Genomic DNA, 24,017 nt, shown 5'->3' with positions numbered 1-24,017 from the left:
GAAGGGTGCTTTTCTGATTGGAGGGATATGACTAGTGATGTTCCGCAGGGATCAGTGCTGGGACCTTTGCTGTTCGTGGTATATATAAATGATTTGGAGGAAAATGTAACTGGTCTGATTAGTAGAATAGGTTGGTTGAATTGCGGATAGTGATGAGGACTGTCAGAGGATACAGCAGGATTTAGATCGTCTGGAGACTTGGGCGGAGAGATGACAGATGGAGTTTAATCTGGACAAATATGAGGAAATGTGTTTTGGAAGGTCTAATGCAGGTAGGGAATATACAGTGAATGGTAGAACCCTCAAGAGTATTGACAGTCAGAGAGATCTAGGTGCACAGGTCCACAGGTCCCTGAAAGGGGCAACACAGGTGGAGATGGTAGTCAAGAAAGCATACGGCATGATTGCCGTCATTGGCCGGGGCATTGAGTATAAAAATTGGCAAGTCATGTTGCAGCACTATAGAACCTTGGCCGGGATTCTCCCCTACCCGGCGGGGTGGGGGGTCCCGGCGGGACGGAGTGGCGTGAATCACTCCGGCGTTGGGCCTCACCAAAGGTGCGGAATTCTCCGCACCTTTTGGGGCTAGGTCCACGCCGGAGTGGTTGCCGTTCCGCCGGCCGGCGCAAACAGCCTTTGCCGCCCTGCCAGCCGGAAGTCCGCGCATGCGCCGGAGCGTCAGCGACTGCTGATGTCATACCGGCACATGCGAAGGGGAGGGGGTCTCTTCCGCCCTCGCCATGGTGAAGACCATGGCAGAGGCGGAAGAAAAAGAGTGCCCCCACGGCGCAGGCCCGCCTGCCGATCGATCGGCCCCGATCGTGGGCCAGGGCACCCCCCGGGGTCAGATCGCCCAGCGCCCCCCCCCCCAGGACCCAGGAGCCCGCTCGCGCCGCCAATCCCGCCGGTACCAGAGGAGGTTTCAACCACGCTGGCGGGAGAGGCCTGTCAGCGGTGGAACTTCGGCCCATCGCGGGCCGGAGAATCGCCGCGGGGGGCCCGCCAACCGGCGCGGCGCGATTCCCGCCCCCACCGATTCCCGGGTGGCGGAGAATTCGGCTCACGACGGGGGCGGGATTGACGCCGGCCCTGGCCGATTCTCCGACCCCCCGGAGCGTTGGAGAATTCCGCCCCTTACTTACTATAGTGTTCAATTCTGGTCACTACATTACCAGAAGGATGTGGAGGCTTTGGAGAGGGATGTTTCCTGGTATGGAGGGCATTAGCTGTGAGGTGAGGTTGAATAAACTTGGTTTGTTCTCACTGGAATGACGGAGGTTGAGGCTCGACCTGATAGAGGTCTACAAAATTATGAGGGCCATGATGTGGAGATGCCGGCGTTGGACTGGGGTGAGCACAGTAAGTAGTCTTACAACACCAGGTTAAAGTCCAACAGGTTTGTTTCAAACACTAGCTTTCGGAGCGCAGCTCCTTCCTCCTTCCTTCACCTGAGGAAGGAGCTGCGCTCCGAAAGCTCGTGTCTGTAACAAACCTGTTGGACTTTAACCTGGTGTTGTAAGACGTCTTACAATTATGAGGGGCATAGACAGGGTGGATAGTTGGAGGCTTTTTCCGAGGGTAGAGGGGTCAACCCCTCTGAAATGGCGTTATCGCGTTGCGCGCCGCATGCCGTTGGAACGGTGTTCGTGCGTCACCTGAAGGCCCTCCCCCGATGCTCCGCTCCGGATTGGCTGAGTTCCCAACTGTGTGGTTAATTTGTGGTCTCAGCAGTCGGGAATCATGCGTGGCGGCTGTGGACTGTGTCCAGCGCCGCCACAGCCAGGCGGGTGCTGTGCTGCTACGGGGGGGGGGGGGGGCTTCCGCAAGGGCTGGAGAGACTGGTGGGGGGTGTCCAGGGAGTGGTCAGGGGGGCACTATCTGGCAGGTCGGATCCATGCACGGTCGGCACCATGTTTTACGGCACAACCGCTGCAGACCATCACTGTGCACGCCCATTCTCTGGCCGTTTATATCGTGGGAGCTGGGAGTTTTACTTGATGTGGCTGCTGGACCCTCACCAGTCACAGGATCAGTGAGGGATTAGCGCACATCTTTTTGGTGTAAAATGCCACAGATCTTCTGCACTCAATCTCAAAAACAGTACATCCAGCTCCATATCAAGTCAACTCCATATCATCCAGCAGTGATTGGTAATCATCAAAGCATCGTATCAAAGCATCAAAGCACCAAGGAATATTGCCTAATGTTACAGTTAGTGATTTTAAGTGCTCTCACTTCCTCTGTAGAAAGTACTTAACTGTCTTTGACGTGGTCTAGTGGCTGTCAATCATACCTAGATATTCATGAACATTACGTTAGTTTCACAGCAGGGTACTTGAAAGCCACTCAAGTGTGAAGGGAGATGAATTAAACAATACAGACTGCTGGGTATGTGTGGAAGCTGTCAATCACAGTTTAGGTAAAGAAATTTCACAGAGATATCAATGAAAGGCTTGCAATTCAAATATCTGCAGGGGTTTAAACCCAGTTGACTGGCTTTCTCTTTCCAGGAATTTACAGATGCTGCTTCCTCTGCCTGAGCTAACAGGTGTATTGCACAGGTGAATTTTAAAGCAGTGATTTTTTTTTTCACTGCCATCTGTCTGGGCCACTCTCTAGCTTCCAGGTAGGGGTATCTCTCAGGGGCGTTCCCAGGCAAGGGTCTCTGCTGTGTGGGGCTTCCAGGTAGTCCTCTGCTGGGGTGAGTCATGGGGGGGGAGGGGTGGGTGGTGGGTCACCCTCATGCTATTGGGAAGGGGCCTAGAAAAACCGGTGAGGGCTGAATTGCACCGGGGGGGGGGGGGGGGGGGCAGCTGCAGGATCTCACTATCGGGCTGGCCGCTTAAAATAGCAGCCCAATAGCAGGTTCCACCAGGAAATCCCTTGAAATCCCTGTCATGCATAAATTTGCAAAGTATTGTGGATCATTTCTGGCTATGATTCAGCTCTAGTGGTAGAACATAGTCTCCTAAACAGAGATTTTGGATGTGATTCAACTAAATGGGAACAAAGCGCTTGCAGTGCTGAGAAACACATGGCTATAAAACGAGACTCGCATTAAATAAGGGGTGTCAGTGGCCTCACATAGCCCCGTTTTCCACACTGCGGACCTTCGCTTGCTGTAACCGCTTAGTATAGTGATAGATTGGGATGCTATTTTTAAATTATGTCCCGATCTCCGACATCCCCGACACGGCCCTGCCCCCCCCCCCCCCCCATCCAAGTCCCAGCGCACTATGGGAGGGTCCCCAGCCCACCCTGCACCCCCCAACACCCAAACAGGGCACCTCCGGACCAATTACCAGTGTACACAAATGGCAGCTTCGCACATTGGCAGTTCCAACTTGGCACCCTTCTCGGATCCCCTGAGAGACCCCCACGAGTTCATTCTGATCCCAGTTTTTGGAGATCAGTGCTGAACGGTGCTCGCCCAAGGTCTCCGAGGTGGAGGAGATAAATCCCATGCCTAGGGAACCTCGGGAATCTGCACATTAAAGTTAGACTAGCTGTCTCGCGTTAATATGCAGATTTGCCATCAGGGGTGGAACATCGGGGGAGGGCCTCAGGTGGCGTCCTGAGGCCGTCCCGAGGGCGTTATGCACACTCTTACGAATATGCCATTTTGGAGGGGGCAGAACATTGCAAAAGCGGTGGTGTTCCCGATTTCGGCGGCAACGGGGATTCTGCGGCCGATTGATGAACATGATTTCGCCATCGGAGACAGGAGAATTCCGCCCTATATCTGTTGTTTAAGTGTTAATTGTTGTCGTTGCACTAAAGAAATAAAGAGGGAGGGGTGTAATGTACCTTCTGCATCACAAGATGTGCCGTAACGTCAGCAGAAGGTTTGTGTGGGCTTTGAGTGGATCACCATGTTGATTGGATGAGCAACACCCCTAATAAACCTCTCATCGTGTTTACAAGAATCCGGAGTGCAGGTACTTCCATTCCTTTCTCTTTGTGGAAACAAAGATATACACCACAGATATTGACCTGTTCCAAAACTATATCACTGTTGCAATGCTATTTTTAGGTTGAAGTGGTGGAATTGGCCAGAAGATGATTTTGGGGCCAAATTTGTCACAAGAGCAGGAGGTGGGAGTTGCCGGCCTGATGTGAGTAGCAAATGCAGATTGTCGCCATGTTGGGGGCTGCCTTTTTAAATTATTCATACATGGGACGTGGGTGTCCGAGGCTGTGTCAGCATTTGGGGGCAGCAGGGTAGCATGGTGGTTAGCATAAATGCTTCACAGCTCCAGGGTCCCAGGTTCGATTCCCGGCTGGGTCACTGTCTGTGTGGAGTCTGCACGTCCTCCCCCTGTGTGCGTGGGTTTCCTCCGGGTGCTCCGGTTTCCTCCCACAGTCCAAAGATGTGCGGGTTAGGTGGATTGGTCATGCTAAATTGCCCGTAGTGTCCTAATAAAAGTAAGGTTAAGGGGGGGGGGTTGTTGGGTTATGGGTATAGGGTGGATACGTGGGTTTGAGTAGGGCGATCATGGCTCGGCACAACATTGAGGGCCGAAGGGCCTGTTCTGTGCTGTACTGTTCTATGTTCTATTTATTATCTATCCCTAATTGCCCTTGAGGGGACAGTTAAGAGTCAATCACATTGCTGTGGGTCTGGAGACATGTGTAGGCCAGACCAGGTAAGGACGGCAGATTTCTTTCCCTAAAGGACATCAGTGAACCAGATAGGTTGTTACAACAATCGGCAATGGTTTCATGGTCGTCATTCCAGGTTTTTATGGAACTCAAATTTCACCATTTGCAGTGGTGGGAACCTGGATATTATTCTGGGTCTCTCGAGCATTATTCTGGGTCTCTGGTTTACAAGTCCAGTGACAATACCACTACGCCACAGCCTCCCCTTGACTTGTCAATTCGTGCAGGTAACTCCTTAAGAAGACTAGAAGGTTGGAAGTGGCCACAAACAAGGTTCTGTGCATTGCTCAGCCCAGCAGTTATTGGCACTTCAAATTTGACCTCAAACAACTGCAGAGAAAATTACTTGATGCGCCTGGCAAACCCAAAGCTGTAAACTAACATGCAAAGTCTATCGTTTGGTAGAAGAGAACTTGAATATTGCTGAAGAGAGAGACATGTTGCCAAATTGTTTTGTCCTGCACTCATCAGGGCAAACATTAAAATGTCAAATTTGAAACGAGCACAATGGTTTTACAGAAGAAAAAGGTGTTGATTGGCTAAGGCGTTGCTATGGAGAAAGTAATGGGAAATTGAAGGTTCCCCAAGCTCCCGGGTAATTCAGAAGTGGGGCTGGATTCTCCAACTTTGAGACTAAGTGCTGACGCCGACATGGGAACGGTAGTGTTTTACGACCGAAAAAATGGTGCACAAGCTGCATCGATCCTCCGTCTGGTGGGGGGCTAGCAGCCAAGCAGCATAGAGCCCCTGGTATTAGCTGCAGATACGTCCAGAGAATTGCCGGCTCCATGGCCGCGCATGCGCATGGCAGCGACCTGCAGCAGCCGTGCTGCGCAACATGGCACTGGATGTGCGCAGACCCAACCTATCACATAGTGCCCCCCGTTGACCAGACTCGTCACCCCTGGACCACCTCCCACCAATGCCCCCAGCCCCCGTGAACCACCCCCCCCCCGGCTGCCTGCGGATCGACTCCCCCCTGACTGTGATGGCGCTGTACTTAGTCCGCAGCCGTAATGCCGGGTTACCGAAAATAAATAGCATACACGCACCACGCCATTGGGAACTCGGCCCATCAGGGGCGGAGCATCAGCACGGCGTTTTGGAGGGGGCAGAACATCACAAAAGCAGTGCCGCCCCTGGATTTCGGTGCCAACGGGGATTCTCCGGCCGATCACCGAACACGATTTCGGCTTCACAGACCGGAGAATCTCGCCCAAGGTGTAAGGTTTGAACATATTCCTTTTGCTTACAGATAACAAATTATCAACATAAGTTGCTTCTCGCAACCTAAATGAGCAACAGAATAAGCTCAACTGATGAAATGAAAATGAAAATCACTTATTGTCACAAGTAGGCTTCAAATGAAGTTACTGTGAAAAGCCCCTAGTCGCCACATTTTGGCACCTGTTTGGGGAGGCTGTTGCAGGAATCGAACCGTGCTGCTGGCCTGCCTTGGTCTGCTTTCAAAGCCAGCGATTTAGCCTGTGCTAAACAGCCCCATGATCTTAAATTGGTTGTTAGTGTACCTATTAATTGCCTCAGGATTAGTTAGCAAAAACTGTAATGGAATCACATCTAACAGTATACATTTTGTTTTGGATTTTGTAAGTGCAGTTTGTTTGAATACAGTCTGTACTCTGCCTGTTATGAACAACTGAAGGAACATGCTGTTTGATTCAATTCACCAATCGTTATATGGCCTTTGTATCTGGCATCACACCAGCACTGAAATTCATACACTACATTGCTCAAGTTTCTGGTAGGTAGAATATCGTTTTGGACTGAAAACAGCATCCTGTCTGTGGAAAATGCCACTTCAGTGGCCCCTGCATAGGTGCAGCATGAAAAAGCTTGCTTAATTTGTTCAAATGTTTGAGATACTTTGTTCTTCCCAGGTAATATGATTCTAGTCTGAAGGTTGTCTCCCATTGAGGGTCATATGTGACGTAGTTTACTCCGTTAAAAACCTTTGCATTTCAACTCAAGGAATCTTGATTGCCAGTGCTTGTCAACATTGAGTTCAAAGGTTAAATGTGAAATGGAAGGGTACTTCAAACACTTTGCTTTGTCGAAATGTTTTATAAACTTTGCCTCAGTTTCAAAAATTCTCTGTTGTTTTAATCTATCTAGCTCCATGCTCCATTTTTTGCATCTCAGCTAACCACACACACATGGTCAAAATATTTTTCAGTGTTTATGAATGCTCGGAGTTCAAATGGTGCTTCCACATGAGAGGTTATCTTCTGATCTTATACTCCATGCTGGCAATTTTTCTTATTGAGAGCACATGATTATTTTTTTTAGCTCATTTATGGGATGTGGGCATTACTTGTTAGACCATTCATTGCCCATTTCAAAATTCCCTTGAGTGGTGGTGAGCCGCCTACTTTTAGACAACATCCACTGCCCTTCCTGCTTCAATCATTTTTGTCACTTCCTCAAAAAACTCGATCAAGTTAATGAAACACGACCTCCTTTCACAAAACCATGCTGCCTGTCACTAATAAGTCCATTTGTTTCCAAATGTGAGTAAATCCCGACCCTAAAAACCTTTTCCAATAATTTCCCTACCACTGATGTAAAGCCAACTGGCCTATAATCTCCTGGATTATCTCTGCCACCCTTCTTAAACAAAGGAACAACATTGACCATTCTCCAGTTCTCTGGAACCTAACCTGCAGCCAATGAGGATACAAAGATTTCTATCAAGGCACCAGCAATTTTCTCCCTTGCCTCTCTCAGTAGGCTGGGGCGGATCCCATCAGGTCCTGGGGACTTATCTACCTTAATGCTTTTTAAGATGCCCAACACCTCCTTTTTGATAGCTACATGACCCAAAATATCGACACACCCTTCCTGAGACTCATCATCCACCAAGTCCTTCTCTTTGGTGAATACTGATGCAAAGTACTCATTTAGTACCTCACTCATTTCCTCTGGCTCCATGCATAGATCCCACCTCTGTCCTTGAGTGGGTCAATCCTTTCCCTGGCTACCCTCTTGCTCTTTTTATACATATAAAATACCTGGGGATTGTCCTCCATCCTGTTTGCTAAGGACATTTCAAGTCCCCTTTTAGACCTCCTAACTCTTTGCTTAAGTTCCTTCCTACTTTCTTTATATTCTTCAAGGGCTATAAATGGAAACTTTAATGGCCACTGACAGGTCTCATCCTGCTGCCGTTGGTATTCAACTGTGGCCTGTTGATGTTGGGCAGCCCATGCCCCATACAGAATACCCATTGTTGGCATGGGCTGCCTGCTCATGAATACCCCTGCCTACCCTTAAAACTGAACACCCTCTTCCCCCTCACAGGGGCTTCACCATCTGTCCTGGGAAAAGCCCTGTCACTTGCCTTCATTGCAGTAACAATCCTACAGTGACCATCACTCCTAGATGTGCTGCCATTGCTGGAGAGCCACCAGCCTCTGACTGGCCTGTAGCCTTCATAGGTGAAAAACTCCTTTGACCATGATGAGGGCCTTGGTGTCAACAAGGTAATTTAAGGATTTGTTGTTTTGCAGTTTAAAACTTGAGTATTGCTGAAATGAGACACACTATCAAATCTTTCCATCTTGCTTGCACTAATCAGGATAGCTCACAAAAATTACCAATGGTAACAGGAGAACTGCAATGTATGCTTCCTGAGAAGTGAGCACTGATTTGCTGGCAAGTGAGCTGTGATTAGTGGAGTTGTTGCCATGGGGAATGCAGCATGTGACAGATGATGATGAGTGCAAGGTGAAAATCTTTAATAGCATGTCACCTTTTTTCAGCAATACCCATACCTGATTAGTGTTAACTGGAGTTGAGGGGGCTTGGAATGGCCACAACGGGGTTTCCAGTGGCTCACAAGCTGCTGGATGGGCCCACTGTAATGAGCATTAAATTCCACCCTAGTTGTGACTCATTACAAAGTTTAACGTGGTCAAGGGTTTTTATAGGGAGACTGATGGTCTAAAAGGACAAGTTTTCATCAGACTCAGTGATTTCTACTTGTTTCGAGTCTTGAGGGATTTCCGCTAGTGCCTCCGATGGTGAAATTAAAACCAGCAACAAAAATAAAATACCAGCAATGTAAACAGAATCACTGGCAGCAGGTTCTGCAGACTATGCAGCAGATGCAGAATCGAGAACTTACTGTCAGTTTTAGAGGAATAATGATGGCAAACGCTTACAGTTTCACTGTCATTACTACCACAAAATCTGAACCAATGTGTCTTACTTTCAGCTTGAGTATTGCTGAACTAGTCATTCAACAGGCTAATATTGACTCCAAGAAATAACTGTATTTCACATGAAGACAGAGCACGGATATAGGATTGCAAAGTCATGAGGAAGATTATTTTAAACACAACCATTTGATGGCGTTTATTTAATTTTTTAACGGTTAAAATTGTTTGCACAGTTATTTGAGGAAACATATGCAAGATTGTGTGCATGTATTTATACAACTTGAATGATGGTACAGTAACTTCACACCATGGATTGACAAGCTATCATGATTATTAGATCCTCATTGTTTTTTCCTGTCCTGTGCAGGTAGTTGACCAAATAGACCATCTTACCTGTGACCTACAGCTGGAGGAGGAAATGACTGACAGCTCCAAGACTGACACTATAAATAGCACCTCAAGTAGTACAACTGCCTCAAGCCTGGATAAGATCAAAGTGCACTCAGTTAGATCAATTTGCAAGACAACAGTGACTTCATCAGCTATCCTAACAGTGCTAAAGAAAGCCAATCCCCCACCTCCACCTCCACGACTAACCCCCATCCGATGTGAGGAGCCCCGCAGACTATCTTATTGTGTTAACCCTTTGACAACCAATGGGGCCTTGCTTCGCAATTGTGCATTCTTGTGTAAGACAGATAAAATGCCAAATGGAGATGTGTGTTGTCTCCCTGGTAGCAATCCAGAAAAATTGCGCAAACAGCCACTGGTGCCCACAGTTGATAAAGATAAATGTCCACAGGTTACACGGGAAAGAGTACGATTTAATGAGGAAGTTCAATACCACGGCTACTGTCCGGATTGTGATGTCCAATATGACATGAGAAACAGGGATGTGCATTTGCATGGTGAACTGAGCAATGCGAAAGGAAAGCCACCTCACCAGTGTCCTCCCCTTGAAAATGGAGGATCAGGCATTAACTTTGATAACAATTTCCCAACCATAAAAGCTAAAATCCCACCTCCACAGACTGCTCCAAAACCTCAAAAAACGATTCTAAGGAAGACAACAACCACAACAGTTTGATGCAAGGATCTTGTGAACTATTTTGTATCCTGACGAAATGAGCACTTTCTACTCGAGCAATAAAGAGCCAAACCACATTATACCCAGTGTTCTCCAGTGAAGTGACACAGAAGAAATCATGGTAAGTGTATCCATTTCTTTTTCAAAATGTTTCCATTGTTTGTGCCAGTATCTTTGTGTACTTGGCTGGTTGAGAACTATAAACATCAACATGCTCAAACACAACATACCTTACATTGGCCCTTACAGATTGTTAACAAATCATGAGACAATATTCATCCTAAACGTAATCATCTCCTTTGTGATAGCTATATTTATTCCCATTGCACAATTGAGTTAACATTTAGTCAAGCTTACTTTGGACTAGTTTACTCATATTTCTATAATAATATTGTAATCACCAAGGTGCTACAAAAAATAATAAAAGACTTCACTTTGGTCTGTAAGTCTTTCCCTATTTCTATGGCTGTTAAAAATCCAAAGCTACGTTTTTCTTTTGTAAGTTGCACCCATATCATTCAAAGATATGAAAACATACTTATATAACACCATGCTCTGACAGAATAAAATACAATTACTAAAAATACAATACTGCAATATTGAAATGATGGAGGCCAAGCGATATATTGAACCTAAATTGAAGGACGTGTATTGAATTCTTGGTGTAATGCTTCCAAATGGAACAGAATTTTTTGTTTGCCACTGTAGATAACTTGCACTGTGCTAATAGCGGAAGGTGGATGTAAACACTCTTTTGAAACAATTTTCCATTCAACAAAGTTAATGACTGCCCTGATTAAATGTTTGCTTTAAGCCCAAAAGTGTTCCATCTTTTACCAATTATACTTTTTCAGTTGTTCTTTTCACTGGAAACGTATTGTTGTCTGTTGGCTAATAATTTATCTAACTGTTCTTTCTGATTCTTTTATATTTGGTACATATAAATTTATACAAGTTTTGAAGTAAATGCCCTGAAAATTGTGATCAACCCATCCCATGCACTTTAGGGCACAGTTTACTATAATGGCGTTATGATGAAACAGTCCACACAAAACCTCATTCAGTAAGTTGAATATTTGTATACATCATTATGTCAAACATATGGAATCTGTGTAACCCTTTAACAAGTACAAGGCTAGATTAAGGGTGGAATTTTACGGCCTCGTCGCGGTGGGGCCTGGGCTGTAAAATGCAGTGAGCTGTTCAAAGTCCCATTTACTTTTGCAGGGCTAGAAAATCCCATCAGTGGGATAGGCCATAAATTCCACTGTGAAGGGAATTTTCCATTTATTTAACTAAGTGTCAACTCAGGTGGGAAAAACAACGTGCTGCCAGGTGGCTCCACTGTCGGCATCTCCCACCATATTTTGTGGCACTGAACGAAAAAAGTGTTAGATACGGGTTCCGTGATATCAGACTTCAAGAAATCGGAGTGCTCAGGGGCAGTGTGTGGACTGTGCCATGGAGCAGTGCCCCTACATCGGGGGACGATACAACAGGGAGGTAAATAAAAGGTGATGAGGTTCCTGACCATTCATGAAGAGATCCCATTATAGCATTGGTGAGGTGTAGAGCCAATTGAACAGGGCAACCCTGCTAGTGTGACAGCTATTTTAGGACTCCCCTCGATTCTCCGCCTCCATTGCCATTCTCACCCACAAATATCGGGGGCCAAAAATGCCCCCTGAACTATTGAACGCGTTGTTCTGAAAATAGCACAAACATTCATTTCTGTTTACATTGCTGGTATTTTATTTTTGTTGCTGGTTTTAATTTCACAAATGTGCACTTATAACACAGTTATGGTTGAGCCATTTGTTGTTGGATATTGCTGAACCACAAGAATGTATTATTAGGTCCTGCTCTACTCTGCCAAAATTGTTCTCTGTTCCAGGAATGCAAAGATAATCTACTGGCTTCTCTTCTCCACTGCAAACCATCTTGTGAGGTTCTTCTTGCCTGTCTCTTGCAACCTTACTCCAACAATAAGCGCAATAAGCTCATTGATCTTGAACCCATTTAATCAACTTCCTTTCCTCCTCTAACCCACCAAACTAATCTCTGAGTTTTCTCTCTTGCTCTAGACCTAAACTTGCAGCTTTCTCTAGTTTCCCTTTATCTTCCCTCATGCTCACTGCAAGCTCACATTGTTGACAAGACCCATCTCCTGCTGCCTTGAAACTATCCATGCCAAATTACTGACCACCCAACCTCTCATTCCGGTCCCCATGGATATTGTTAATGGTTTGCTCTCAGGTACTGTCTCCTACAGCATGGTAGCATGGTGGTTAGCATAAATGCTTCACAGCTCCAGGGTCCCAGGTTCGATTCCTGGCTGGGTCACTGTCTGTGCGGAGTCTGCACGTCCTCCCCGTGTGTGCGTGGGTTTCCTCCGGGTGCTCCGGTTTCCTCCCACAGTCCAAAGATGTGCGGGTTAGGTGGATTGGCCATGCTAAATTGCCCGTAGTGTCCTAAAAAAGTAAGGTTAAGGGGGGGGGGGGGTTGTTGGGTTACGGGTATAGGGTGGATACGTGGGTTTGAGTAGGGTGATCATGGCTCGGCACAACAGCGAGGGCCGAAGGGCCTGTTCTGTGCTGTACTGTTCTATGTTCTATGTTCTATGTTCTCCTATAAATCAATGATTGTCACCCAATCCCCCAAACCCATGTTTCGCAGCTCTGCCTTTGTAAGTTTGCACCCCATGTCCAATCTCCCTTTCTTCTCCAATGTTCTTGAATCTGTTGTTGTTTCCCACATTGTGCCCAATTTCCCAGTTTCTCATAAGTCCTCTTTTGGAACTTAATGCCACAGTATTGAAATGGCTTTTAACAAAGCCACAGATCACATTCTCTGCAAATGCGACCATGGTAAACTATCTATTGCTCCTCATTCTTCATGACCTGTCTGCAGCCTTTGACACGGTTGATCACACCACCCTGCTCCAATTGTCCCCCCACTGTCATCCAGCTTGCCTCACCTGATTAAACTCTTATCTATCCAGTCAGAACTTTTGGATTATCTGCAATTGTTTCTCTTCCTGTTCCCTCACCATAACCTGTGAAGTCCCCCAAGATTTTATCTTTAGACTCCTTCTATTTATCATCAATATGCTGCTCTGAGGCAACATCATCTGAATACACAATGTTGAGTTCCACATGTACACTGAAATCATCAAGCTCTAATGTAACATCATCTCTCTTCACCTCTCCGTTGCGCCCGTTGTGTGATTTGTCACATTGCTTTTCCATCATCTAATCCTGGACGGGAAGAAATGACCTCAAACAAAATATTGGGAAGATCAAAGCCACTACAAAAGTACAGGTTGCTGCTACAATCTGTTCCCTGGCCACTGATTCCATCGCTCTCTCCAGTCACTGTCTGAAGCTGAATCAGATTGTTCACAACCATGTTACCCTATCTGATCCTTTTTTATTGCTCGATTTGAGTATTTCAATACTCCTGTGGGCAATCTTCAATCTTCTGCCCCCGAGAAAGGTGAACCCATCCAAAGCTCTGTTGCCTGATTCCTAATCACTCCAAGTCTTGTTCACTCATCACCCCTCTGCTTGCTGATCTACATTGACTCTTTGTCTGGTAAAGCATTAAATTAAAATTCTCATCTTTGTTTTGAAATGCCTTCACAACCTTGTCCCTCGCTATCTCTTAAACCTCCTCCAGCCATATAACTGTTATAATTCGCAAGTACCTTATGGGTGGGAACAATTAACTTCTCCGTGAACTTTGCAGAATTTGAACTCTCCTGTTCAGGGGGCGGGGGACAATTTATAGTTGCATTGTATAGAAAGCCAGCCAGTTCGGCACCAGCAAGGCAGACACATTTGGGATCGACCGTGTGATGTATATAATGGTTATTGTAAATAATTTTGAACTGCTTGGTGTAGACTGCTTTGTGGCCCGATAAAGATAACTCTCCTCCAATTCCTATCGCTTGTGCAACCCTGATTGTATTCCTTATATCTATGCTAGCTGTTTCTTTCACTGCTTGACCCGAGGCTCTGAAATTTCCTCCCAAGCCCATCTGCTTCTCTATCTGAGACTTCTCCTCTGACATATTTCTGAAAATCTACTTTTAATTTCAATTCTCTTAATAGCTCCTTTTATAGTTTGATGTCTTAAGTTGTTTGCGAACACTCCTGTGAAGCAATTTGGGAAGTTTTCCTACATTAAAGATGCTATATAAATGGAAGTTCTTGTCAAGTTACTATTAATGCTGAGAATATATGGAGGCTTCTGTTGTACCTTCTCTCGGTAGATATCTTAAGTTATGCCTGATTCTTCCTGGCCTACCCTTCTGTATTTGAAATGTAACTAATTTTGATCTCCTTGCCTGAAGATTCAGGGAACAGATGTGCTGTGCCACAAACTTACAGACCGAATGTTACAATGTTCTGCTGCTTTTCATGGCCCAGATTGCTTCATGGATACCCTGTTTTAGGGTGCTATATATTTATCCTTAGCTTATCCCAAACATCACAGATATAGTGCAACCCTACACAATAGAGGAAGTCCTCATTGTTAGCATAAGACTTTAATCTTACAGATTGTCACTTCAATAAAAGCTTTCATGGATAACTGGAACTGTGATGGACAGGTCGGTGAGTATGAAGTTAACTAGGTTATTTCCTCATGTTAAATCCTTCAACACATATACACAGCTTAATATGGCAGCTATATCTTCCAGTACATAACCAGTTTGGTGAGTAAATGTACTCGCTAGCCACTGTTGGTAGTGGAAATTCAAGTTTCTCACTCACGGCACACATTGATGTGAAATTGGGATTGTTGCTGATAAATTTGCATCTTCCTTCCCCCTTATTTTTGAACTTTGTGGAAGTTGTTTACAACTGATGGGAGTGATAGGCCACTTCAGATGATCACAAAAAATGGGATTAAAATCATGCGTAAGAAAAACCAGGTAAAGATGGAAAACTCCCTAAATAACATCAGTGAATCTATTTTCTTGTGACCAATGTGCCTTCCATGATTATTATTCTGGAACTCACTCACAGATTATAGTCATGATGTGGAGATGCCAGCGCTCGACTGGGGTGGGCACAGTAAGGTGTCTCACAATACCAGATTAACGTCCAACAGGTTTATTTGAAATCACAAGCTTTCGGAGCGCTGCTCCTTCATCAGGTGGAGTGGAGACAGATTCACATTCACAGCATATTTAGGAGACATAATTGCAAGACAATTACAGATTGGAATGTGAAGAATGGTTGGAATGTGAGTCTTTGCAATGGTGCCAGAAGGTCTGAAGAAAGGGTTGTAAGGTGCCATTATATGGGTTACAGGATGAAAGGGTTTCATAGAATTTACAGTGCAGAAGGAGGCCATTCGGCCCATCGGGTCTGCACCGGCTCCCGGAAAGAGCACCCTACCCAAGGTCAACACCTTCACCCTATCCCCATAACCCAGTAACCCCACCCAGCACTAAGGGCAATTTTGGACACTAAGGGAAATTTATCATGGCCAATCTACCTAACCTGCACACCTTTGGACTGTGGGAGGAAACCGGAGCACCCGGAGGAAACCCAAGCACACACGTGGAGGATGTGCAGACTCCGCACAGACAGTGACCCAAGCCGGAATCGAACCTGGGACCCTGGAGCTGTGAAGCAATTGTGCTATCCACAATGCTACCGTGCTGCCCATTGTGTTGTGTTGATGTTGAAGATAAAATAATTTGCTTAAATTTCGATCTGAGACCATCCCAAATATAATATGTTATCATAGAGATGGGCTGTAGGGTTAGAAGGTTTTTGTTTAATTTATCTGGGGTTTTCCCTCACAGAAGCCAGTTATAGTTTTATGTTGGTGTTGACTGCATCTTATTGGGCTGAGAGAGCCAAGAAGAGATGAATGTTAGTTGCCTGGACTTTAGTCATAGAAAGCAAAACATTATTTTTTACTGTGCAAAATGTGGGTGGGTCAGTAGCTCAGTTTGGATTTCATGAAGGAAAAAGCAGCTGGAAGATTTGCCTGGTTTACAACTAGAAGAAGAAATCTACAGTTGTCCTCACAAAGCCTTTGGCAGTAAGTAGTCAGCAGAGTTAGCTTGAAAGCTGTGAGGAAGCAGTTGGATATTTGCCAGCAACCAGAACAAGAAGGTGGTGAGGCATTAAATAAATGTTGGAGGATCGTGAGGTAATAAATAAAAGTTAGAAGTTGCTCAATCAAAAAGCTAATGAACCTGATTTGTTCTCCTCACTGGTGCGGGCGCAAACCTTGATCCTGCTGTCAGCGGGGGGCCGGGGCATCGGAAACGGGTCACCGCCCAGCATCAATTTTTTTCACTAACGGGTTATTCTTCGCCTTACCAGAAACTCTGCTCCTGGTGGCGCGAGGTTAAGAATTTTACCCATGTTATCATGCTGAATTATTGAGATAAGAAACATTTCTTGTTCATTCTTTTGCTTTTAAATTTAGAGTAGCTATTTTTTTTCAATTAAGGGGCAATTTAGCATGACCAATCCACCCACACTGCTCACCTTTTTGGGTTGTGGGGGTGAGATCCACGTATACACAGGGAGAATGTGCAAATTCCACATGGACAGTGACCGGGGGCCAGGATCGAACCCAGGTCCTTCGCACTGTGAGGCAGCAGTGATGTTCTTGTTTGATTCTTGAGTCTATGCTAGGTTTACTCATTTTTCTGTTTTATAGCCAGCAATGATGAAGGAATGGTAATATATGTCTAACACAGGATCGGATATGGCTGAGGAGATTTTGAAAGGAATAGTATTGCTGATATGACTGCTCTCATCTTTCTCCATAGTCGAGGGTAAAGGGGAAAGAGGGACTGTCTAATAAGCATGTGTATCCTGTTGATAATAGATACTGCAAGCACAGTGCACTCGTGATGAATACTGAGTACATTTTCAGCATTACAGATTAAGCAAAACTCCTTTGTGCTGCATGGTGTTGAACTTCTTGAGTGTTGTGGCAGCTGCAACTATCCAGATGAATTGTACATTTTCCATCACACTCCTGACTCGAGTCTTGTAGAAGGGACAAATAATTTGAGAGCTCAGCAAATGAGCCATTTGTTGCAGAATAATGAGGCTCTGCCCTTTTCTTATTGTCACACTGTTAATATGGAAGTTCTGGTTAAGCCTCTGCTCTGTTGTGACCGCAAAAGGAAACTTAACAATGGAGGTGCAGTTGAAGATCAGGGGTGACAATTTACCTTTATCATGTTTGAGATAGTTATTGCCAGGCATTTGTAAGGTGAGATGTACCTGTCACTTTTTCTAATTCAAGGTGTTATCCAGGTCTTGCCCCAGCTGGCATGGGTGGGAGGAACTATGAAAAGATCCGAACAGAATGAAATTGTTAGCCCAAAGCTTCACTTTATATTGCAGAGAAGGTCATTGTTGAAGCAGCTGAAGATAACTTGTGCAGTGATGTTATCAGGTTCAGGTAATTGGCATATGATAACCACACCCATCTTCCATTTTGTGAAACCAGCCATTTGAAAATATTCCCTCGAATCACATTTACCTTGTGTTAGTGCAGCTGATTTAGTGTCACTCTCAAGAAATGTTAGACATAATTTATCGGGCCCATTCGATCTGCGTGCAAACCCTGTTATGGCCACTAAATCCCATGAGAGAGCCATAACAATTTGCATCGGCGAGATCATAGTTTGAGATTTTCCTCCATTGGGGGAGGGGGAACTTCCCCTTATGTGTGGTGGTGGGGAAGAGGGGTACGCGCCGGAGGGCATGTGCGGAGGTGGGCTGGGGAGAGAGTGCCCTCCAATATTTCTGTGGTGGGGGGCCACCCCAAAGCTTGTTGGGATGGGGTAATCGGTCCTCCATGGCCAGGGGAGGGGGAGGGGCTCTTCACTGTTCTCGCAGATGGTGTGTTGCCTCTGTGTAGTCAGGCTTGCCGGCTCTATGAGCACCACCCTCACTAAAACAGGGTGACGCTACTAAACACGCCCACCAATTTTCTTTCTGACAGATGTCAGAAATCTGGGGTGTGATTCTGCGACCCCCCGCCAGGTCGGTGAATCCCGCCCGCCGCTCCGATGCCGACTGCCGTATTCTCCGGTGCCGGTTTTCGGGCGGGTTGGAGATCACGCCACGCCAGTTGGGGGCCGTTAGCAGCGGCCCTCCCGGCAATTCTCTGGGCCCCGACGGGCCGAGCGGTGGTCGGTTTCTGGCCAGTCCCACCGGCGTGGATTAGACATGGTCACACACAGTGGGACCTGGCAGGTAAATTGGTTGGTGCGGTCCTCGGGAGGGCCGGGGCAACCGACCCCAGGGGGGGCCTGGCCCACGATTGGGCCCACCGATCTGCGGGTGGACCTGTGCCGTGGGGGCCCCTATCGGGCTCCGCCATGACCGGCGCGGAGAGGACACCCACCGGAAGGGCCTCCGCCGGTCCGTGCGAATTGGTGCATGCGCGGGAGCCCAGCGTGTGCATACGCAGGGGGTGTTCATCTCCGTACTGGCCATGGTGGAGGTCCACAGCAGCCGGTGCAACAGGAAAGAGTGCCCCCACTGCACAGGCCTGCCCGCGGATCGTTGGGGCCCCAATCGCGGGCCAGGCCACACTGGGGCAATTCCCGTCCCCGCAAAAACCCAGGGGCCGGAGAATTCAGCAGCCTGCGGGGGCAGACATTCACGCCACTCCCCGGCGATTTTCCGGCCCGGCGGGGGGGTTGGAGAATCTCGCCCATTGTCTTTGTAGATTTTGTAATGTTAATTATGTCTTTTAGTAGATAATTTTTTATTGGACATTGTTTCATTTTTCTGAATTTTTATTAAAGTGTATTTTTCTGAGATATTTTGAGGATTTTTAAAAATTCTTTACCGCAAGTTTTATTTTAAAATATTTCAATTCCAATAATTTTATGGTTGAGGTGGTCCCAAATCTCCTCTACAGATCATGACATATCTACTTGCCAACGGTCCAGTACAATCATTTATGCTTGTGCCAGAACAAGAGGATTGGGGTAGCACGGTAGCATAGTGGTTAGCATCAATGCTTCACAGCTCCAGGGTCCCAGGTTCGGTTCCCGGCTGGGTCACTGTCTGTGCGGAGTCTGCACGTCCTCCCCGTGTGTGTGTGGGTTTCCTCCGGGTGCTCCGGTTTCCTCCCACAGTCCAAAGATGTGCGGGTTAGGTGGATTGGCCATGCTAAATTGCCCGTAGTGTTCTAAAAAGTAAGGTTAAGGGGGAGTTGTTGGGTTACGGGTATAGGGTGGATACGTGAGTTTGAGTAGGGTGATCATTGCTCGGCACAACATCGAGGGCCGAAGGGCCTGTTCTGTGCTGTACAGTTCTAAATCTAAAGATACCTGCAGCCACATTACAATATAGGGACTGAACTGCCAGTGATTGGCAATGTCACTAGTGCTCTCAATATTCCCAGCTAACACAATATCATCCCCACATTTATCGAACAGGTGATTAATGTCTTGGCAACCACCGTCAATACTTGCAGTTCATTTCCTACTGAATGCATGCTACTGCTGTTCAATGTTGTCTCAATAGTGCATTTCCCAGATGAATCATTGACATTTGCCCTATTGACAGAATAAATCTGCTATTACACACGTTTCGGGGTTTTCATTCATATTTTGGACACAGTGAGGCAAAAGTGCTTAGCTCTCAAACAACTGCATGCATTGCGATGTGAGCTTCCCTCTCACCCATATCTTCAGTTACGGGGAACGCTGGGTGTTCCAATCTGGAAGTGGTGGTCACTTTATGGAACACTTTATGGTACTGCCCTGATGATGCAGCAACGAATGACGGATGTTTCCACACAAGCAGAAGTCACCAAATGCCTGAGTGCTGTCATGAGCTCAGAATGAAGTCATGCAATCTCAGTTGATTGTCATACAAGTTCAGTTTGCTGTCATCAAGGTTACAAATAACTGTGTTCAAAATGGCTGGCAGGGCTTCACAGCAGTCCAGTATTTGTCCACCAATAGATTACAGCATTTGTCCTGCAAAGATTGCCACTCAGCAAGCGAACTTGCTGTTGTCTGTCAGCCAGCTAGCCTAAGCTGCTACTGCGCATGCTGAGTTGGTGCAGTCTGAAGCCAGGTTTTCAAGGACATGAGGTCGTCATCCAAGGCCAACTACAGACTTCCCAGGAAAAGTCAGTAGCCTTGCACTAACCATGTTGCAGACACTGGGGTACATGAGCATAAGGGGTTGGATTCTCCGTCGGTGGGATCCTCTGTTTTCCCGGCAGCGCACTCACGCCCGCAGATTTCCCGACGGCTTGGGTGTGCCCACAATGGGAAACCCCATTGGCCATCTTCCAGCACAGAGGATCCCGCTGCTGGCGGGGGTGCACCGCACCAGAAAATCCTGGCGGGACGGAGAATCCCAACCAAGGACTAGGGGCAGGAGTAGGCAATTCAGTCCCTCAAGCCTGCTCTGCCATTCAGTAGGATCATGGCTGATCTCCTCTTGGCCTCAACTCCACTTTCCTATCCATTCTCCATAATCATTCAACCCATTACTAATTAGAAATCTGTCTATCTCCTCAAGTTTATTCACTGTCCCGGCATCCACTGCACTCCGGGGTAGTGAATTCCATATATTCCCAACCCTTTGAGCAAAGTAATTTCTCCTCAACTCTGTTTTAAATCTGCTAACCCTTATTCTAAAACTATGACCTCTAGTTCTAGATTGTCCCACAAGAGAAAGCATTCACTCTACACCGACTTTGACAACACTTTTTATCATCTTGTATACCTCAATTAGATCTCCTCTCATTCTTCTAAACTCAAGAGCGTATAGGCCTAAACTGCTTAATCTCTCTTCATAAGACAAACCATTGCATGGGAATCTAAGGAAAGAAAGAAGGCACAAAGAGAATGTGCAACGTGATTAGTTGAATTTTGTGTGGTACATTGGATCACATGATTTCTAAATTTGGTTTCAAATGTTTGTTTTTTTGTGGCTTTTATTTAGCATTGTGGCCAAAATGATGTTGTGATGGTCAGCGGCAGAATTAATATAAGGGTCAGCACTTAATGGAGGCAGATGTCGCCCACTGGTTGTAGAGTCTGCTGAATTAAATGCCAATCAGGGCAACAGCAGGATTTCCCTGGGATCAAGAACCCAGCGGTGGAAGTTCTATCCGCTGGGGGTTACAGGCCCATCAAGTCTGCACCAGCCCTCTGAAAGAACACAACATCTATGCCCACTCTCCCCCCACCAACCATGTTAGCTCACCTAACCTGCACATCTTTGGACTGTGGGAGGAAACTCGTACACACATTGGGAGAATGTGCAAACTCCACACAAGCAGTCACCCAAGGTCAGAATTGAACCCAGGCCCCTGGTGCTGTGAGGCAGCGATGCTAAGCACTGTGCCACCATATGAGGTCTCAGATTGTGGGTGAGGGATGATGGAGGGGAGTCACAGGTGTGGTACAGATGTGAAAGGGCATTGGTTTGGGTTTGGTCACGAGCAAGGGTTTGGGCTAGCTCTTGGTGGCTCAGCCATCTGATATCGACTTCCTTGATCAGACACTAAGTGCTTTAAATGGGGGACCATCCTTCAGGGCCCACAACCAATCCCAGAAAGTTTGTTTTTCATGGTGAGAGGGATCCATGTCATTACACCTAATTTTACAGCCACGACCTGCTGGGTTCAATTCCAGCCTTGGGTGACTGGGTGGCGTTTGCACTTTCTCCCTGTGTCTGCGTGGGTTTCCTCCGGGTGCTCCGGTTTCCTCCCACAGTCCAAAGATGTGCCGGTTAGGTGGAGATACAGAAATGGGATTGGGGGAGTGGGCCTGGATAGGGTGCTCTTTCAGAGGGTCGGTACAGACTCGATGGGCTGATTGGCCTCCTTCTGCACTGTAGCAATTCTATGGTTCTGTAGAAATTCTAACCCTTCTGCCCATTATTCTGCATCGATGCCCTCTAGCTGTTGATGCTCTGGATTGGGAACACTTTCTCACTATTTACACTGTCCATACTGCTTAGGATCTTGAATACCTACATATTGTCTCCTCCCAGCCTTTTTTCCCAGAAAAAAAATTCCAACTTCTCCAATAATTCCTCATAGCTACAGTTCTTTATCTCTGGAATCATTCTTGTGAATCATTTCTGTACTCTCTCCAATGCTTTCACATCCTTCCTTAAGCATGCTGCCCAGAATTGGATGCAGTACTCCAGAAGAGGCCTAATTAGTGTCCAATGTAAGTTAAACATAGCCTCTTACACTTGCACTCATTGCCCCTTTTAATAAAGCCTAAGATACTACATACTTTATTAACTTCTCTCTCAACGTTCATTGAAATCTTCAATGACTTATGTAAATATACAGCGAGGTCCATCTGTTCCTGAACATGTTTTACAGTTTCTCCCTTTATTTTATTTTGTCTCTCCATATTCTTCCTGCCAAAATAAATCACCTAACACTTCTCTGCATTGAGCATCATCTGTCACTGGTCTGCCCAATCTGCCAACGTGTCTATGTCCTTTTGAAGTTCAAGGCTATCCTCATTACAGTTGACAACATTTCCAATATTCATTTAATCTGCAAATTTTTAAATCATGTTCTGAAGACCACAGTCTTGGTCATTAAAATATATCAGAAAGAGGCAGAATCCCAACATTGACCCCTGGGGAACTCTACTGCAGACCTTCCTCCAATCTGAAAAACTACTGTATATCACTATTCTCTGCTTCCTGTCACTCAGCCAAATGCTGATTTGCCCTTTAATTCTATTTCTGCCATCCCAATTGGCCATCTATTAAACTCCCAAATATTCTTCACCCTCCACTAATTTGCTCACAGCACAGGTAGAGATTATTACCTTTGAGGTCTTTCTTAATTCAATCCCAAGCGGTTTATAGTGCCTAAAAAGAACTTGTTTCTAATTTCACCTATGTTTTTGTTAACTATGTAGACCACGATCGCTGGATTCTCCCGTCACACTTCAAGTTTCTCTTCGGCCCAGAGCAAATGTCTGAAACTCTGGCACCAGGCATTCATCACAACCTTCTGAACTCTCACTCTTGGCTGAAGAGAACTGTGTCTATCTGATGACTATACTGTCCCCACTACCCTTCTATTGAATGGCCTCCATAATATGATGCACGATGAAAGCCCCCACTTTCATCCATATAAGTTTCAAGCACCTCAAACTTGTTGGAAAATTGCAAAGGTTGAGGTTCCACCACTTCCACCTTCTGGGTTTCCATACCTGGCTCACTGCGGCCCCACTCTCCTGACCCTGACCATTGGCCAAATCAGAAAACCCTATCCTAAGGGAACTGCCTCCTTGTACAAAGTGTCCAGGTAACGTTCCCCCTCCCTGATGTGTTGCAGTGTCTGCAGCTCAGTCTCCAGAAGAATGACTCTGAGTCAAAGCTCTTCAAGATGCAGAAACCTGCTGCAGATGTATTTACCCTGGGATCACAGCGCCACCCAGAAGCTCCCACATTCTGTAGTCATAACACAACACCTACCCTGCCATCTTTATTATGTAAATTAATTTCGTTTTCATAATTAATTTATATTTAATAAACATTGCTACTCCCAATAAATTTTACTACTATTACTAAAACTTACTGCAACTAATATGACCTTACAATTACTGAGAAATTACAAGAGTTTTGAAGATAAAATAGCTAAATATCCACCACCCAATCACTTATTTGTTTTCCTTTAATGGCATACTTTGATGTGTCTCAGAACACGGCTGCTCTGCCCTAGAGCCACACACTGGACTAGATTGGATAACACTTCTTGGTGCTGCTAACTGCCTCTGGGTCCCCCTTTCGCCCGTTCTTCTCGGCGTTGTCTCCCGATCCTCTCAGAAGCATGCCTGTCAAACACATATGCCATTCTGGTATCGAAGCAGCACCTGGACTGCTGAAAACATGAAAACTATGCAACCAAATTATGTTGCCCATATTTTATGGTTAAATTTTTTTCTCAATTCAAAAAAATAGTCAGTTAGTGGGATTGATAAATTTCAATGGATGATTTCATTATTATCTCTACCCATACGTATCTAGGAAACTAAGGAAATTTGGCACGTCCACATTGACTCTTAACAATTTTTACAGATGCAC

The 24,017-nt window shown here is 46.0% G+C and overlaps 1 protein-coding gene across 4 annotated transcripts in view; it reads left to right on the top strand.

Annotated features, from left to right (window-relative positions):
• The window catches only part of prr16 (proline rich 16), a 339,283-nt gene that overhangs the window by 162,791 nt on the left and 152,475 nt on the right, over positions 1 to 24,017 (top strand). For 3 of the 4 annotated variants that reach the window (XM_038805036.1, XM_038805038.1, XM_038805034.1), the window contains exon 2: positions 9,208 to 10,048. In XM_038805036.1, coding sequence (XP_038660964.1) covers positions 9,208 to 9,927 — 720 coding nt within the window. In that variant the 3' untranslated portion in view covers positions 9,928 to 10,048. Of the gene's footprint in view, positions 1 to 9,207; positions 10,049 to 10,882; positions 10,976 to 24,017 lie in introns of those variants that run through there. The other variant, XM_038805037.1, reaches the window with a different exon arrangement.

The sequence above is a fragment of the Scyliorhinus canicula genome, chromosome 8, assembly GCF_902713615.1.
Source record: "Scyliorhinus canicula chromosome 8, sScyCan1.1, whole genome shotgun sequence".
NCBI lineage: Eukaryota > Metazoa > Chordata > Chondrichthyes > Carcharhiniformes > Scyliorhinidae > Scyliorhinus > Scyliorhinus canicula.
This window is presented reverse-complemented; position numbering and strand designations above follow the sequence as displayed.